The following is a 17,570-nucleotide window of genomic DNA, read 5'->3' on the forward strand; positions in this document are numbered from 1 at the left end:
ACTACCAACTTATCAAAAATATCCGAGATAATGTGCAATATTCTGTTAATTTTCATGCAAAAATCATTCCAAATAAAAGCATGGTGACAAAATTCAACATCGACTCATACTGCCATAATATAGTGACAAATTTAGTATTTATCTCATAGTTGTTCAAGTAAAGGAAGACAATTGTACAGTTGAGTATAATTAAGAATAGTCTGAATTGGAATAAAGATAGGCCAAAAACATTCATTATTGACAGCAATTGTAACACAAGCAAATGTTCCCCAGGATGGACCACGCCCCTTCAAATTTAAATGGTCAGAAGTTGAAAACAGCGACTAACCTTAGAAAGATGTACGAGACAAAATAGTATGTCTAAAAAACAATCAAAAACTAGCTGGCATATTTGTGACCTTAGGTTCACTGCAGGCTTGGTCCTCCAATGGACAATGTAAGATGGAATAAATTGTGTGCTTCAAAGATGAAACTGTGGAAGGCCAACAACCAACACTTCAGATGCAAATCAGTCTTGCAGCATGTGCAGTCGATGTGGCTTTGAGTTGTTGAAAAGATTCCTACATCAGGATCCAAAACTCTATTGACAGGCATCTGACTTTTCCCATGGTTCTGTATGTTATAGAAATGTAAATTTACAGCGCAATAAAACAAAAAACAGATTGGTAACCAGAGGCAAACCATAGGAAACAGGATAGTAGAGAAACAAAGCTGACAGGAAATTCGGCAATTAAGATAACAACTAAACCCTTTTATCACTTTCAGCAGTTGACAATTGATTATATTGTGCTATTGTACTCTATTTAGTATTGAGGATCATAGACTTGGTTAAACTTAAGAAATATAAGGTCCCTTATTATAGTTTACAACCATCCCCTCTTTGGTAATTCTCTCACCCTCATGACATGTATATCCTCCATTAACTCACATTTCTCACAAAAGCCTTTTTAGGCCTCCTATGTACCGTGCAAATAACAATAAATGCTTTTCGTTCATTTTTCCCACAATGGGTGCTACCCTTACCTCCTTATGCACTAATTCCTAAGCTTATCATTCTGTAATTTGTTTACACATCATAATCCCGTGTAACATTTTCATCTTAATTATATTTATTTTATTTGGTGTATGTTAATACTTAGTTGCCCAACATTTAGTCCTGTTAAGTATTGCTGGTCACGTTATTGTACTTTAAAATTTTCTTTTAAATCTCAATTGAACATTGTTTGCAATCAGAGAGGATTATGAACGTATCTTTTCATTTCATCCATTATAGTTGAATGATGAAATTTCCATCAATTTTCCACATACTTTCAGATAATTGAACAAAGATATTGAAATTGCTCACCTTGCAATATATCTTCTTCACTAATTCTCATCAACACTTCATTCCCATTTCCACTTTAACTAAATTGGCATTCTGAAGATTCAGTTTGACCAATTATCACCAAGACCATATCATAACAACAAAACATAGTTTAAGTTTAATGTTTGCAGCATCCTTTTTCTCATCCATTAACACCATATCATTATCAAATAACATAATTCAGTCCTTGCAGGAGAAGAACATGGTTTTTTAAGGACTAGACTATTCAGTGATTTGTTTTTTTAATTTCATACATATTTTAGTTCAATTGTAATCTAGCACTGGAAAGTAAATTACATCCTTCTCATAAATAACTCAACGTGAATGAAAGTTGTCCTTTTCAAAAAAAAAAAATGAATGAAAGTCATCTCAAAAGAACTAAACCTTATTATTCAAGTTGACAAAGTATTGGCAAGCATTAAACTAATGTGGAGATGCCATGATCAAGCATCAATAGCTTGGCTAGATGGCATCTAGCCATAGGTCCAATTCAAACCCTATTTGATTCTTAAACCCTAACCATAGGTCCAATCATATCCTTAAACCCTAAAATTTCTTATTTTCCAACTCAAAATAACCATAAATTGTAAGTAGGAACACTATCACAAATCTGGCCTACATGTCATATGCTAGATTATGCAACTTATATTTTAATAAACTAAACTTCACATTATACATACCTTCAGGAGCTCAATGTCCTTGAGGTCTTATGCACACATGAGACAACTGCAGATCCTGACTTCAGATACCTTTGTACTCTGAATGCAAGATGGCCAACTGAAATTCAGGTAAAGACAAGCCCGTGCAGTAATCAGTTACCATCCTAAGAATTGATGGATTACAAATTTACAAAAGAGTTAACACATACTTAATAAAAATACTGGTCCAGGAATAAACTGAGAGGTGTATAATCATCTGATGCAGCCTGGAACATAAATGCCCTACAAAAGGATTCACCTAGATCATCAGCAGGGCATCCACATTTATCTTGTAAGGAGGAATGACATAAGAAAACGCTCACCGCAGAAAAAGATATAGTTGCCAAACTACTTCAGGAAATAGCATATGTGTACAAGCTTCCTGCTCAGTACAGAGAGGTGAAGTCAAGAAATTTAGAAACCACAAAACAGAATGTTGCAGAGAGGAAAATATATGCTCAAGTGCAACTTGAGAAAAAGAAAAACAGGAAAAGGAAGGGGGGAGGAGGGCACAACAGTAGTAAGTGGGCACGCACACATATTACACCAAGAACAGTTTATCTTATCTTGATAGAGAGATTACAAACGCATACAATTACCTCTCCAGTTTGCCAAGAAAATGCAAATATTCAACATATAGGCTAGCACTTCCTGTTAATTTTTAATTTCAAGGAGCATTTCACAGATAGAATACCTATGAAAGAATAAACAAAAGATTACCTCGTCCAAGGATCATAATACTGTTTGCAGCCAAGGGTATCATATCTTGGATCTTTTCACAAGAAAAAATTGCTTGACTAACTAACAAATAAAACAGGAAAAAGGTAAATCGCCTCGCCAAAAAGTTAGGGGAAAAATATAAAACTAAGAAGTTAAATTTATATTTTACAACACCCTCAAAAGGGCACGGGAACATATCCATCATAAGAAACACATCAGTAATAAAATGATTGAAGAATCAGGTTCTCCAAATCATAGAACTTTCACTGAGCTCACATAAAATGCAGAAGGACCCCAACTCAAAATAAATCAAAACAATGCCAAGCATATACCAGTATTTCCAAAGTTTGATAAAAGTTAGAGTGTATATATGACATAATTCAAAATTTTCAAGTAATGAAATATGACGATTAACAAAACCTGACATTCGTAATAGCTTTTCATCACTCTCCCTTTCATCATTTTCATTAACAGCAGAGGTAAAATCCATCATGTGCACAGAATGATGCCCATCTGATATCCAAACAGTTTGTCTTCCTGCAAAATGGTGGACATTACCCCTTTATTTCATAGATGTAACATAATGATCAACCATCAAATGCCTTTCCCCTGTAAAGCTGAGTTCAAAGGTCAAAACTTTAACATTAATAGAATTCCCAAAAATGTGTTTCACCAACCCAAAATTTTGGCACTTTTGTTTTTAACGGAGGGTGCAGGCATTCTAACATCAAATGAAGCCTTTGGAAGAACTAAAGAATTAGAGAAGCTTACTTGAGGAAATATCAGGAAGAACAGCCAGCTTCTGCACTTTCAGAACATGTGGCAATTGCCTCATGTGACAGGTAATGTTTGATCCAACAGCTGTGTTTAATACATGCAAGACAGACAAATCTCCTATAGAATTCAAGATTATGAATTTCTTTGAGGACAGTGGTTGGATGGAAATCGCCTTCATGGACATAAACAGCACTTTTCTAGATTTCATGCCCTTAACTTCCTTTTGCTCAAATGCCACAAAGCATGCACCCTCTTCAGCAGATTCTTGTCTGTATTTTCCAGACCTCTGCTTCACTGCAAACCAAGATGCCAAATCAGAGAGGAAAAAAGAATCAAACTCCATGTAAACTCTCAGTACTTCTTAAAATAGATAATTATAAATGAAAAAGGACAATGTTTTAGTTAAGTACTTAGACTGTGCAAGTGCCATATAGAATATATTAATCTTTGTAGTAAACTACTAAAAATACAGTGAAAGACTTAGTGATCCCATCCACCTCATAGAGACTTCACTGAAACAAAAGGGAAACACATAAGAGAGTTCTTGATTAACCATACTTTATACTTTCTAAGAATAACTAATTTACCATCTAGAGACATCCTTATACTTTAAACCTCTTCATCTAATACGATCTTCATTTGGAAACCCCTTTACATCAAGTACCAGTCTCAACAGCATCTCCCTTAAATTATATCTAATGCTATAATTTAAAAAAGCATTGATCGAAGAGGTAAGCAAAATTCCTTCTAAAGCCCTTGTATCTCAAAAATCCTTAACCTGAAGTCTAACAAACACTAAAAGGGTATGTTGTAATTCGTCAAGCCTCTTAAAAGTTCATTTATAAAAAAAAAAAGAAAAGAAACCACTACAAGAAAGATATCCAATCACTACGTTAGCTCTGCACATTCAGTCATGATGGCGGAAAAAATATTACTCAGAGTGACTTAAAGAGGGTGCTAAGCTTTCGCAGTATATTAAACTAATTCAGTGACCTACAGCCCCTGCACATCACTGGTTCAAGTCATGACTAACAACATCACAGCTTTAATTCAATAAGAAAAGACATTATAGAATGATGTATAATCAGCTCAATCAGCAGCTATCCTTAACCGGTTAAATATCACATAGGCAGGCTGCAAAAGGAGCATCCCAGTCTAACTCACTCGTGCACTTTTGCTAGTAAAATTGTCAACAATTAGAGAATAATCAACAAAATCCATTAAATTTTTTAGAAACAAACAAAAATAACACTGCCACGACTACTACATAAACATGAAAAATAAAGGTCAAAGCACAATATAAAACCAAAACTCACCAGAAACACAATGTTTTTCAATCTTCCCATTTAAATAGCCATTACAAACAATCCCTGAACTACTTGATCCACCACCACCAAAACCATCACTATCTCCAATCACCCAGTTTGACAGAGCAGAATACTTCAGTCTCCTGATCTTTTTCCCTTTCACCAATTCTCTTAAATTCCAAACTCTAACCCCATTTTCCTCCCCCAAAACCAAGCACTCAGATGATACACTCATTGAGAAAACAGGCTTCGTACAATCAATCACAGCACATTTCATCAACTTAACCACCACCCCATCATCACCGTCATCATTACCCACCAATTTAACCCCAAAGACCCAAACTTTCGAGCTCGAAGCCGAATAGAATGCGAAAAAATTAACAGACCCAGCAATCATAACTTTTAAACCATGACTAACATCAATTAGAACCCCAACTTTATCATCAAATTCAATACCCTTTTGATTGGAAACAACAACTTTGGCCTTCTCAAAAACCTTACTGTCATCATTCCTAAAAAGAAAAAATCTAAGGAGAACCTTCGAACCACCTTTGTAAGGGCCTCCAACAATGAAAAGGACTCTGGGGTTAGGATTTAGTTGGGTTTTTTGGAGAAGGAAAATGGAGGAAGATGAAGGAGGAGGAATAGTAAGGGATTTTTTATGGGGAGGGAAAGGGAAAGAAATGGAAGGAAAAAGGGAGAGAGAAGAGTCAGAATGCAAAAGAGCAAGGGAACAAGAATGGGGTTCAAAAAGAAGAGAAGCTGTTGTTTTAGAAGGAGGAGTTGGGAGATTGATCCTGGAAGCTTGGACAAGAACCATTTGAGTTTTCTAACACCAAATTTTGAGGGTTGTTCCTTGGGTGTGTCAGAGGGGAAGAAGGAGAAAGAAAAGGGGCATTGTTTTTGGGGTTCAATTCAATTTCAAAGTTTGGGGATTGTTGATCTCCTTTGGGTGTTCTGGAATGAAGAGATGCAAAGAAGTCAACAACCGGAGCTTAGTTTCGTAAGTCTTGCGAGTTTGGGATTGGTTGGTGGAAGTGTGAATGTGCTAATCTTAGGATTATGAGAACTTTAAAGGTAATGGATTGTCTAATTTCTCTATTATTACTAATAAATTTGTGTAATATTATTAAGTGGGCCCTTAATTATTTTTCAGAAAAAAAAAAAGGGAAGTTGTGGCCCAAATATCCGTAAAGTATCTGCTTTAATATATTTTGTTTAATTTATATATATTTCTTAACATTATTAATTTTTTACACTTAAACATTTGATTTATTAATAAATATATATATCATCTACTTAAATATTTATATTTTTCAAATATTCTTTTCAACTTAGTCTTTAAACACTTCAATTTTGTTCAATTTAATCCCTATATTATAAATTTTTATTCAATTTAATCTCTATAACATGACATAATTTTTTTAAAAAAAATTTTTTGATATGCTACATTAATATCATCATGTGGCACCATGGAACTAAACACATCAGTATGTCAGTGCCACATAATCACATCAAGGACACATGGCATTGTCACGTCACCACGTTAATGCCATGTGGCACTACCATGTCATCATTCGATGTTACTCCTTAAAATGTGCCATATCAACACAAACATTATCTCCTTTAACGATAAAATTAGATGCCATTAGAAGGAGAAATTAAATTAGAGTAATTCTCAAAATAAAGAGACTAAATTGTTTCAATTTTAAGTACATAAACTAAATTGAATAAAATGCATGAATATAAAGACTTAGTGGGTATTTTGACCTAACTATTGTGTTAGCATTTAAATATAATATTCAATAATATTTAATGTTCAGTTATTACTCAATATTAACATATAAATAAGCATTTTCATGAGTAAATAACATTTAAAATTGAAAACATATTATAAATATTTTGAAAATAAAATAATTGTCATAAATTTTAAGAATATTATTATATAACATGCAAAATTTATTACAATAATATTAACATTATAACATAATTATAATTGTTAAATCTTATTATTTAATCTATTATTATATTACATCAAATTATATACATTTTTATAATTTAGATATGTATCATTATATTATATTATGTGATAATATATTATACAATATTTAATATATTGTTATTGTATATTATATTTTTTATATATTGCAATAATATTATATATTTAGTATAATTATATATTACATTATTGCATTTAATTATAAACTTTTTAAATATTTTAACTATAATTTTTTAAAATTTAAAAGATAATTTAAAACAATAATAAATGAAAGATAATATATAAATAAATTATGAGAATAATATGAAATATAATGATAATATGGAGCATTATTTTATAATAAAATTTATATAGACGTTTGATCTTTAATAAAATTAAAAAATGTTGTAATACATACCAAATAAAGAAATAGCTTTTCATATAATATTACTAAAATAACAAAAAAAAATTATGTTTTTTAACATTAGGAACGGAGTATCTTGGTGTTTTACTTGACATTAATTCTCTCTACGAAAATCCTAAGAGTGCATTCTTGAATGTCGATTTAGTATACTTACAAAATATAGTTTCCTCCAAAAATTTATTTCTTGAATGTTACCGCCTAAAAAAATCTGAAATTTTTGGGGCAAAAAACTAAAAGGTAGACATGAAAGGAAAACTGGCTCTAAATAGTTAGGGTAAGCAAAATTTGATCAAAACTGTTTTAACCGAATTAATCGATTTGTATCGATTAATTCGAGTAAGTCAGGTTAGCTCAATTAAAAACCTTTAGAAGTTGGTTAACTGTGTTAATCGACTTTGAATTTAGTATATTTTAAACATTTTTCTTATGTGTATACACGCATACAGCTTTTCTACACTTATATATGAATAAGAGCTCCTATTTAATCATCAAGATATCAAACAACAAAAAATTAAAGTCATGAATAACATCATCATGTCTACATTTAAATTTCTAATGAAAAAAAAAATCAATTTATATAATAAATCTTTATTTAGGCATTAATATCATTAGTATAATCATATTAAAACTTATATAGAATTAAACATAATACAAAATATAATAAAAACTAGACAAAAATTTTAAATTATAAATATATAAAATTCCTAATGTAACTTATTGCATTAAGTTGTTAATATCGTAAACTTAATTAAGTTACCTATTAATATATTATACTATATATAGTCTATAGTATATTGCTATATGTACTTATTATATACTATATTTTAACATATAGTAATATATACTGTGTTGTAATGTACAATATATACCATATTGTTATATACTATTGTTTTTTTTTTAAGAATTACGCAATTTTTACTGCTGAATGTCATAGAAAAAGCTATGAACTTTTATGATTACAAAATAATACAATAAAAAAATTAGACAAAAACCCCAATCTTCCTACTTTCCCGATTTATAGATATCCGAGAACCACAATAATCAAAGCCGAGCCTCAATCTAAACCCGAGTCTCAATGCATACGCTGTGTAAAGAAACTACGCTCACCCATTGTATCGCAGGTTCCGACATGACATCTCACCTTTGTCTCCATATCATAATAGTGACCACTTGGTGGACCGGATCTCAATGAAACGTCGCCCATATATGCCCGAACAACTCTTGTCCTAAAATCAGCAATTATCCAATTCAAAACCGATTGGCCTTCAGCTGAAAACCACGTATCCTAAAGCTGTCTATTGTTGAAACTCCCGACCAAACAATTAACGTCTCAATTCAATTTTCCATTATCATTCCTGTTGATCCACTCACCCAATTCGTAAAGAGTACCAACCTTATTTATTGAAAGAGCATAAATTCTGGGAAAATCATGCTTAAGAATCAATCCATTAAGCTATCGATTCTGTCTATAAGACACTGATTTCTTATTGCAAATATTAAATCCCACATTAAATGTTACCTGTAAAAGAAATTTGTTAGTAGATAATAGAAGAGAAATAATATATTTTTAAATAAAAATGCATTTATGAGACACATTAGAGTTAAGAAAGAGGCGACGTAAATCGTAATTATTCTTCACTCTCATGATTTCCCTTCATAAATAGTCTCATTCATTGTTAAACTTCCAAAACCATTTAGATAACAGAGCTCTATTTTTAATCTCAAGATTTATATAATTAATACACTATATAGTATACTAATATAGTCAATAACATATATAATATATTACTTATTAATATACTGAGATACTATATATTAACAATATATAGTAATATACTATTGTTATATATAATTAAAATACTACATAGTATACTAATTAGTAAATAACACTTGTTACTTACTAATATACTAATATAGTCAATGACATATATAATATATTACTTATTAGTATACTAAGATACTATATAGTAATATATAGTATATATTAATATACTATATTAGTATTATAGTGTAGTATACACATTAAAAAGATTATGATTTATGAAAATAAAAAATAATTAATTTTTTTCCAAAACAAGGTCATATTAATCATAAAACAAATTCAATGCCAATATTTTTTCAGAAAAACTTATTAAATAAATTAAAAAATATTGATTAAATCGGTTTTAATTGATTCAACCAACTAAAGTTGATTAAGACATGAAATTCGATTAATTCAGTTACAATTTTAAAAAAAAATCGATTAAGTCAGTTAATTAGATATAAGTTGGTTGCAAGGGGAGCAGAATCGAAGACAAAAACAAAAAACAAAAGGCAAGTAGTGGGAATCTCCGTGCATTTTTCTCTCTTATGGAGTAACATCAGTCGTTGGCCCGCACTTGGCACGTTCTTTTTGTTTTTTTCTCTCTTCCTGTTTTATATTGGCAAATAATTTAAAATAGAAATTTATTCATAACCATATATTACATACAAAATTTAAAATAAAATAGCTTTGCATTTTTAATTTTTAATTTTAATTATATATGAGTCTATTAATTTTTAAAATAAATAATAAATTTAAAAATATAAGTCTTGTTGTTAATGAACCATCAATATTTTTATTAATTAGATGATGTGGTAATATTTTTAATACAATTTTACTTTACATTAATTTTAAAAATTAGTATTATATAAATTATATTTTTTATTTTTATTTTTTTTCCTCTCCTTTAAAAAATGAAAACTCTCAACTCGGTCACCCCACAGTTGACCACCTTGTGATCGATGGGAGTGTTGTGCTCCTCAAGAGAGTTATCTAGCATTTCATGACCAAGAGTAGTTGGTTGATGTAAGGAAACGAAGAGTGAAAAAAAAAAAAAGAAGACATTTTAAGCTTTTCACATTTAAGTTTCAAAACCATTTACAAGCTTAGACGAATTGTTTATTTTAAAAATTAATAAATTCACATATATTTATGATCAAAAGTTACAAACGTAAGGATATTTTATTCAAAAATTTATTAAATTTAGTAGTGTTTCTTGATTAATTTCAATATATATATATATATATTAAAAGAAATATATTTTACAATTGATAAAACTTCCATTGAAATATAGGTAGAGATGATACTTTTGTTGTACATGGGGAAATTTTCAAAGTTTAGAGGTACAAGATCCTTCAACATTAAAAGTTTGAGAAAAACAAAAATCATATGATTACTAGGTACAACAAAAAATATTTATGTCACACTAGCAGTCAACAGCCTACCGTATCATTTGCAACACAACTTTTCTAACAAATTTCTTATATATTTATGTTAATATAATTCAAAAAATTTATGTTCCAACATTTTTAAAAAATATATAAAAAAAGTATAATAGTTTTTAATTAATTAAATTGACAATTCATACAAAAGTGGTGGTGCCACTCATTTCAACTTTAGTGTTCCCACCAACAACATGCCTAGAGTCAATATAATATCCAATGCGTGTAGAGACCAATAGCCTTTGACCCAAAAAAAACAAAAGACCTATACTTGATATTTAATTGTTTAATTCAATTTATTCATGCATGCCACATGCTTTTGAGTTTTTGTAGATTAAAGAAAAATAAATCATAAATGAATAGGGATGGAATATTCATCTCAGTGATGGCAACCACTACCCCCAAAGAATAGAAAGGCATCATTTTGATAAAAATCACCATCATGTAGCCCCCATTAAGTTGCTTTGTATTTGCAAATTACACTCATCCACAATATAAAGTCCAAAAGTGCAATCAAAAAGGTACTCCAAATGGCTTAATTAAAAGCCTAAAATCATCCCATTACACAAGACTTTAGAAAGGACTACCACATTATTTCTTTCTAATCTTACTTTATACCCATAACAAAAGATTATAAAGAGAGAAAAATAACAAGTACTAAACAAGATAAAAAGCTTTAGACTCAAAAAGCTGGCATAGCAATGGAAATTGTCAAACTATATAAGTTTAATATTAGAATTAGTTAGTGAAATTAGCAACGGTGGCATGTGGCTCACAAGCTTTAGCAGCTGGGGTGGCTTCAACACCTGGGTTGGGCTCGACAGGCTTGCAAACCAGCTCTTCGGGAAGTTCACCAATGCCCTTCAAATAAAAGGTGTAGAAAATCTTGAAAGGGAAAACAATTTGCTGCAGCTTAACCTGACCGGTGACACCTTCAAAGATCCCCGACCCACCGGTGACAGCCAGATATGTGTCCTCGTAAGTCAAGTACGGCCCCTGCACCGCTATGTGACCGTAGTCTCCAAAGTAGAAACTGAAGATCGCCTCGTACCGGTCACCTTTCTTTTCCGGTTTGTGCTCGATTAAAATGCATATACCCGATGTTATTCCTATCCGTTTCTGCAGGTCTCCGGTATATATCTGAAATAAAAATTTAAAAAGGAAAATCATAAAAAAAAACCCTTATACGAGTAATATCATTTTGTACATTAAATATGAAATTCTTTTAAATTACAAATGCAAATATATAAAAAAAATAAAAAGTTGACATTGACAGCAAACAAGATTCAAAAGAAGCAATAATAGGAGTCGTTTGTTTTCGTCAGGAATTATTTTTGTCCTTTTCCGAGAAAGTGGTTTGTTTTAGTGGAAAAAAGACTGCAAGTTGCAACCAAACTTCTACTGAATTTTTCCCAAGAAACATACACTTACAATTTTCACCATTTTTTGACAGAAAAGTCCAATAAATTGAAGATCAAAATTCAACAACTACCAAAATTTTGCCTCTCTCTCTTTCTTTTTTTGTCTGTCAATTAATTTAGTGAAGAACTTACTTTGTTGCTAAAAGGGACAAGATCACCAAGAGAGTTAACAGGTTTCTGGCTCAAACGAAGATAAGCTGGACTGCCACGATCTCTCTCGTTGATCTCATAAACATATAATTCTTGAACTTTGCCTGAAAAAAAAGAAAACCCAAAAGGTTACTCAACAAGATCCACCTAAAAAACCAAATTAAATTGAAAAAAAATAAAGTAAAAAACTTGGTGGGTTTCAATCAAAATGGGGGAAAAGGGTGTGGAAATTACTAGGTGTTGAGTTATCAGAAGGAATAGCCTGGCTTTTGCAAGTGAAAGATCGTTTGGGAACTGAGAAAATGTTGCAGTTTGATGCAAAAAGCTTGTGGCTTTGAGTTAAAGATGGGTTTTTGATGAGCTTGAAAGATGGAGCTGGCAGCAGAGAATTGGTCAAGTTCGATGATGATCTGGGGTTACCTAGTTTCACAGGAGAAATGGTAGCTCCTAAAGCAGAGCTTGAGGCAGCCATTGCCGATGCTTTTTTTGCTTTTGCTTTTGTGAGTGTGATTGGGAAGAAAAAAAGTGAAGGAATTTGATGAGAAACTGAGGGGTAGTGGGAGTGGATTTATACAGAGGGGAAAAGAGTAGAATAGGGGAATTTTGTCATGTGGTTTTTGGGGTACGCAATGACGGTGCAACTACGCGTGAAGATAGTCAAAGGAGTCTTCAATGTACAACTGTTACGTGTGAAAAAGATGGTAAGAGGTTTTGTTGTACATATTTGTATATTGAATACTACACACGTGTTATTTCTATTCTTTGAATTTTACTTGGACGGAAGAAAGTTTGATTTCCTGCCTATGTATATTTTGGAAGGCACCGGCTAAAAAATGTAAATGAAATTAACGTTGGTTTATTAGAAACCATAACAACACATTTAAAAATCATATTTATTACTTTACAAAACAGAAAAAATAAAATCAAACACAATACTTAAAAAAATTTATAAATTTTTAAAAAATTTTAAATAAATTATTATTATTGCAATCAAGTTAATTTTTATCTTAATTAAATAAATTTTATAATTAATAATTAATTACTATTAATTAATATTATTCTATATTTTATATTATATAACTTTGACGTAGATGATAAAAAATGTCCCATTGTTATTTTATCATGTCATACTCCATTATCTCTATAATATTTCAACATACCATATCTATATTATGTATACTTAAAAAAATTTATAAATTTTTAAAAAATTTTAAATAAATTATTATTATTTTATTATATTCAATCAAGTTATATTTTTATCTTAAATTAAATAAATTTTTATAATTAATAATTAATTACTATTAATTAAATATTATTCTATATTTTATATTATATAACTTTGACGTAGAGATAAAAAATGTCCCATTGTTATTTTATCATGTCATATCCCATTATCTCTTATAATATTTCAACATACCATATCTATATTATGTGACATTTTAATTAACAACAATTAATCATTACAAATGAAAAATAATCCTTTCTCTCATCTTATAAATCTTCCCTCTCTTTAATGAATTTTAACTTTTATCATTACATTTCAACTTTCTTCAAGAATAATAGTCTTCCTGGCAAGGAAGGAATAAATAGAAAGCAGCTTCTGTACACATACAAAATAAGCCAGAAGAAAAAAAGAAAAATGCGTCGTTTAAATGATAAAATTAGTTTAAAAATTGTGTCTGTATTGATTGTAAAAAACAATCAGAAGATACATTTATGAAGGATGAAATAGTTTTATTATTATATTTAATTTTTATATAATTTTATTAGTTGATCAGTTAATATCTTTTAATATGTGAGATCAACTCGTACATTATATAGCAGTATGGATATTTTCTTAAAAATAATTGTAATGTATGATCATACCATTAGTTTTATATTATATTTTCTTTATATTGTACAATGTATAAATTCGTATATACTCGTCAAATGATAAAATCTCTTAAACTTAAATATTAATGATTTTTCATTAATATTATCTAACATATAAAAATTATAAAATGTTGATATATTTTTAAAATAAAAAATTATATTACGTAATGAAAAATTATCTTAATGTAAAGATTATGTCACACAAAATGACATTGTGTGATTATTGAATTATAAGTAAGTTTTTCATATGAATAATTATATTTCTTGATAAAATGATATATTAAAAAACCACATCTAAATTCAGAAGTTATTAGACAATTTAAAAAAATTACAATTTAAAAATTTGGATATGAAAAGTTATCTTTGTGTATATCGTAGTTCAAAGTTTATGTTTTATATAATGAATGGTTGTCTTTTTATAAAGTGATTATTAAAATAATATTTTTATCCAAAATTATGTTTTATAAAATGTAAAGGTATTTTTAAAACAAAAAAGTACCTTAATGAAAAGATTATATTTTTGACAATAGACACTTACAAGCTTATATAAAGAATTTGCTACCACTTATTTTAATACATAAAAAACAAATAAGATATTAGTAAAAAAATCTCGAGAAATAGAAGTGTTATGTTCTGAAATTAAACATAAACACTAGAGTTCTCATCATCTATTAAAAGAATTTAAATTCCTTATAATCTACTTGTTACAAAAAATAAATTATACGACTGAACAACTTTACGAACTATCAGGAGTATTTAAATGATCTATTTTTGTAAAAATATAAAAACGAAATCAAACGTTAATTTCATTATATTCCTAAAACTATTTGGGTAATTCTCTTTTTACATGTTGAGTGGTGGAGCGAAATAAGTATTAATGATAATATCTTTTAAAAAAACTCATCTTTAAATTAATTTTATCGATTCTTTAAATTTTATAAATTCTTTAAACAACTTATTGTCTTTGAATTTTTCACGAGAACAAAATAAATTTATAAATAAGGCTTTTGTGGATGAAAGGCAAAGCCAAGCAAAGTAAAACGCCGTAGCATTGTGCACGCGGTGTTTGAATAGTCGGAGCCGCCAAAGGGGAGCCGGTGACGGTGAGTGGATTCTGGTCGGAAGTAGATGTCAACAAAGACTTGGAAAGAACCTCAGTATCTTTTGGACCACGGAAATAAATAAATATTGGACAAGTTCATGTAAACTCCACCTCAATGGCTAAGGACAAGCTGCAAATTACAAGTATGGGTGTAGGTGGAGACCAAAACATATTGGATGCCAGAAAAGAAAACTCCAATAATTTAATTATATTCGAAAAATGTTTGAATATTCTTTAAAATGGAGGAAAATTACAAATAAATACTCAAAAAATATGAACTCAAATGTATAAAAAAATTTACAAGATTTCAAAATATAATTTGTCAAGACAAGTAAAAGAATATGGGTTTTAATTGTTTGGCATAATTAAAATAAATTTTCATTCAAGTCTTTATATTTTAGTTGTATTAAGTGGGCTTGAACCTATTATTTAATGTGAAGCAAACTTAAGTTGAATGGAAAATATTGGCATGGTTAACAATACAACTTATTCGAACATATAAGAGTTTTTTTGTTTTGAAAAGCCAACATATGTGCGTTAATTGTACTATTAATCATGTCAACGTTTTTTTTATCATTGTAATATGAAGTTGTTGGCTTTACTATTTTAATTTGAATGAATTTTACTTCAATTTTAATTAATTTAATTATTAATTTTTATTAAAAAACAATTTTAAAATAATTGATAACAATTTTTAAAATTTTGTTATTAATTTGAATGATATGACATTTTAGTGATAACCTGATCGGATAAATTAGATTAATTTTTCAACTACATGGCACATATCAATATTTTTTTTAAAAAAACCATAATTTATTTTAGTTTATAATAATTAATATTTTTTAGATTCTTAATCTTTTAGTATTTTTACTAAAGCAAAAAATTTTTTTAATATCAATGTGTCCCATGTGATGTGACAAAAGAATATAGATAGACGTATCACTTCTATAACAAAAAGACCACATAATTGACATGAACAATAAAAATTTCATTATCGTTATGAAATGTTCTTAAATTAACTTTTAATGAAAATTAAATTAATCAAAATTAAAATAATGGTCCGAATCTTATAGGTAGATTCAATTCTTCTTTTATAGTTACATGATTTTCCAAAAAAATAAAAATAAAAATATTTTTCAAAGTTTAAGAATAAATTAAAAAATTTAAATAAAAAATTAAATGATCCAAATCTTGAAGCATTAGTTTTACCAAAAGCCCAGTCTCGAATGGGTGGAAATGAGCGTTGCAGGACATGGGTCGCCGATGCCACAACTTCACCCTATCATTGTTTTGTTTTCCACAGTGGATCTGCACACTTTATTTTTTATGAGTAAAATACTTTATTATTTTTAATTTTTAATTATAATTATATAAAAATTTATTAATTTATAACATAAACACTCTATCTCAAATAATTAAATAATGTTAATATTTAAATTAAAATATCTAAAATATATATATTTTTTTACTTTTAAAAATCGATCAGAGATGTTCTCTATCCCGACTAGTTGTCTTGTGATTGAATTAGACTCAAATCTGATCGGATTTTCCAAAGAACTCTAGATTTAAGATAGCTGAATCTAATTTTGATCTGATCAAATTTCTCAAAGAGCACCAGATCTGACCACCAAGATCAGTGCTCTCCAAGGAGCACTGGACTGGAGCTCCTTATGGAGTACCATGTTTGGTGCTTCCCAAGGAGCACTAAGGGAGGTTATTTTTAATAAAAAAAATTAAAAAATAAAAATTATAATTTATATAATATGATAATTTTTAAAATTGATGAAGAGTGAATTTAACTTTTTAATATTATTATGTTATTAAACAAATAAAATATTAATAATGTATTAATGACCGAACTTACATATCTAATAAAAAATATTTTTTTGAGATTGATTATATATTTTAAAAATTAATAAACTTGTATAAGATTATATCTAAAGACTAAAGGATGAAGGTATTTTTTTAGTTACAAAAGCTCATCATTTCAACCATCAAAAGTAATAATAAAAAATTTAAAAAAAAAAACGGAAAAAGAAGTATCATCATTTCATCAAAGACAGCCAATTGTTTCACTTAGCTCCATCCGTAAAAGAAAATATCCCCAAAAATATAGATGGACCAGCAATAAATTCCAGTACAAATAGTACATCTCGTGGATCATATACACATTAATTTGTTCGTTCATAGACTTGATGTGGGCGAAAAAGAAAGGGGACCATCCACTAAGGCTTAAAAGATAAGCAAATTGCATGTGCCATGTGTGGTCTATCATCTATGCCCAGTGCCATTGTCGTTGGTCATGTCCAGCGGCAAATACCATGAGATTTTAATATGGGCACGTTTTGCTACTAGTATTATTAGAACATAATAATTTTATTACCGTATTTGATTAAGATAAACTTATTCTTTGGTATAATTGTGTTCATGTAAGTTAACAATAACCTTTTAATTTAAGATCAGTCGTAATATTTTATAATTTTTTTAACTTAGATTCTCTCTCTCTCTCTCTCTC

General features: G+C 29.1%; 2 protein-coding genes across 10 annotated transcripts; both read right to left on the reverse strand.

Annotated features, from left to right (window-relative positions):
- Positions 1-118: 118 nt before the first annotated feature.
- Positions 119-5,904, reverse strand: LOC110425703 (uncharacterized). 8 transcript variants are annotated; one of them, XM_089785235.1, is made up of 9 exons: positions 4,875-5,904; positions 3,553-3,852; positions 3,202-3,318; positions 2,782-2,862; positions 2,385-2,443; positions 2,232-2,304; positions 2,044-2,140; positions 1,346-1,417; positions 119-612 (listed from the first exon to the last, which is right to left on the reverse strand). In XM_089785235.1, exons 1-5 carry the CDS (start codon positions 5,683-5,685, stop codon positions 2,415-2,417), a joined length of 1,338 nt encoding a protein of 445 aa, XP_089641361.1. In that variant the 5' UTR covers positions 5,686-5,904; the 3' UTR covers positions 119-612; positions 1,346-1,417; positions 2,044-2,140; positions 2,232-2,304; positions 2,385-2,414. The 8 variants fall into 8 exon arrangements, with proteins under 8 accessions (XP_089641361.1, XP_021296335.1, XP_021296336.1 ...); XM_021440660.2 differs by lacking the exon at positions 1,346-1,417; XM_021440661.2 differs by lacking the exons at positions 119-612; positions 1,346-1,417; positions 2,044-2,140; positions 2,232-2,304 and having other exon boundaries at positions 2,415-2,443; positions 3,207-3,318.
- A 5,114-nt stretch (positions 5,905-11,018) lies between these two features.
- LOC110425708 (allene oxide cyclase, chloroplastic-like) lies at positions 11,019-12,656 on the reverse strand. 2 transcript variants are annotated; one of them, XM_021440679.1, is made up of 3 exons: positions 12,502-12,656; positions 12,064-12,185; positions 11,019-11,650 (listed from the first exon to the last, which is right to left on the reverse strand). In XM_021440679.1, the coding sequence occupies exons 1-3, from the start codon at positions 12,551-12,553 to the stop codon at positions 11,249-11,251; spliced, it is 576 nt and encodes a 191-aa protein (XP_021296354.1). In that variant the 5' UTR covers positions 12,554-12,656; the 3' UTR covers positions 11,019-11,248. The 2 variants fall into 2 exon arrangements, with proteins under 2 accessions (XP_021296354.1, XP_021296353.1); XM_021440678.1 differs by having other exon boundaries at positions 12,316-12,634.
- Between the last annotated feature and the right edge of the window lie 4,914 nt (positions 12,657-17,570).

The sequence above is a fragment of the Theobroma umbraticum genome, unplaced genomic scaffold, assembly GCF_002168275.2.
Source record: "Theobroma umbraticum cultivar Fairchild unplaced genomic scaffold, ASM216827v3 scaffold_12.1, whole genome shotgun sequence".
Classification (NCBI taxonomy): Eukaryota; Viridiplantae; Streptophyta; class Magnoliopsida; order Malvales; family Malvaceae; genus Theobroma; species Theobroma umbraticum.

Bases quoted from the DNA above. Each gene is read 5' to 3' on its own strand.
- LOC110425703 (XM_089785234.1), bottom strand. From the start codon at position 5,685: ATGGTTCTTGTCCAAGCTTCCAGGATCAATCTCCCAACTCCTCCTTCT. The intron at 3,853-4,874 runs GTGAGTTTTGGT...CTTGGTTTGCAG, and splicing joins TGAAAAACATTGTGTTTCTG to TGAAGCAGAGGTCTGGAAAA. The intron at 3,319-3,552 runs GTAAGCTTCTCT...ACCATTTTGCAG, and splicing joins TCTTCCTGATATTTCCTCAA to GAAGACAAACTGTTTGGATA.
- LOC110425708 (XM_021440678.1), bottom strand. From the start codon at position 12,553: ATGGCTGCCTCAAGCTCTGCTTTAGGAGCTACCATTTCTCCTGTGAAA. The intron at 12,186-12,315 runs GTAATTTCCACA...CTTTTTTTTCAG, and splicing joins TTCTGATAACTCAACACCTA to GCAAAGTTCAAGAATTATAT. The intron at 11,651-12,063 runs GTAAGTTCTTCA...TTTTTATTTCAG, and splicing joins TTGTCCCTTTTAGCAACAAA to ATATATACCGGAGACCTGCA.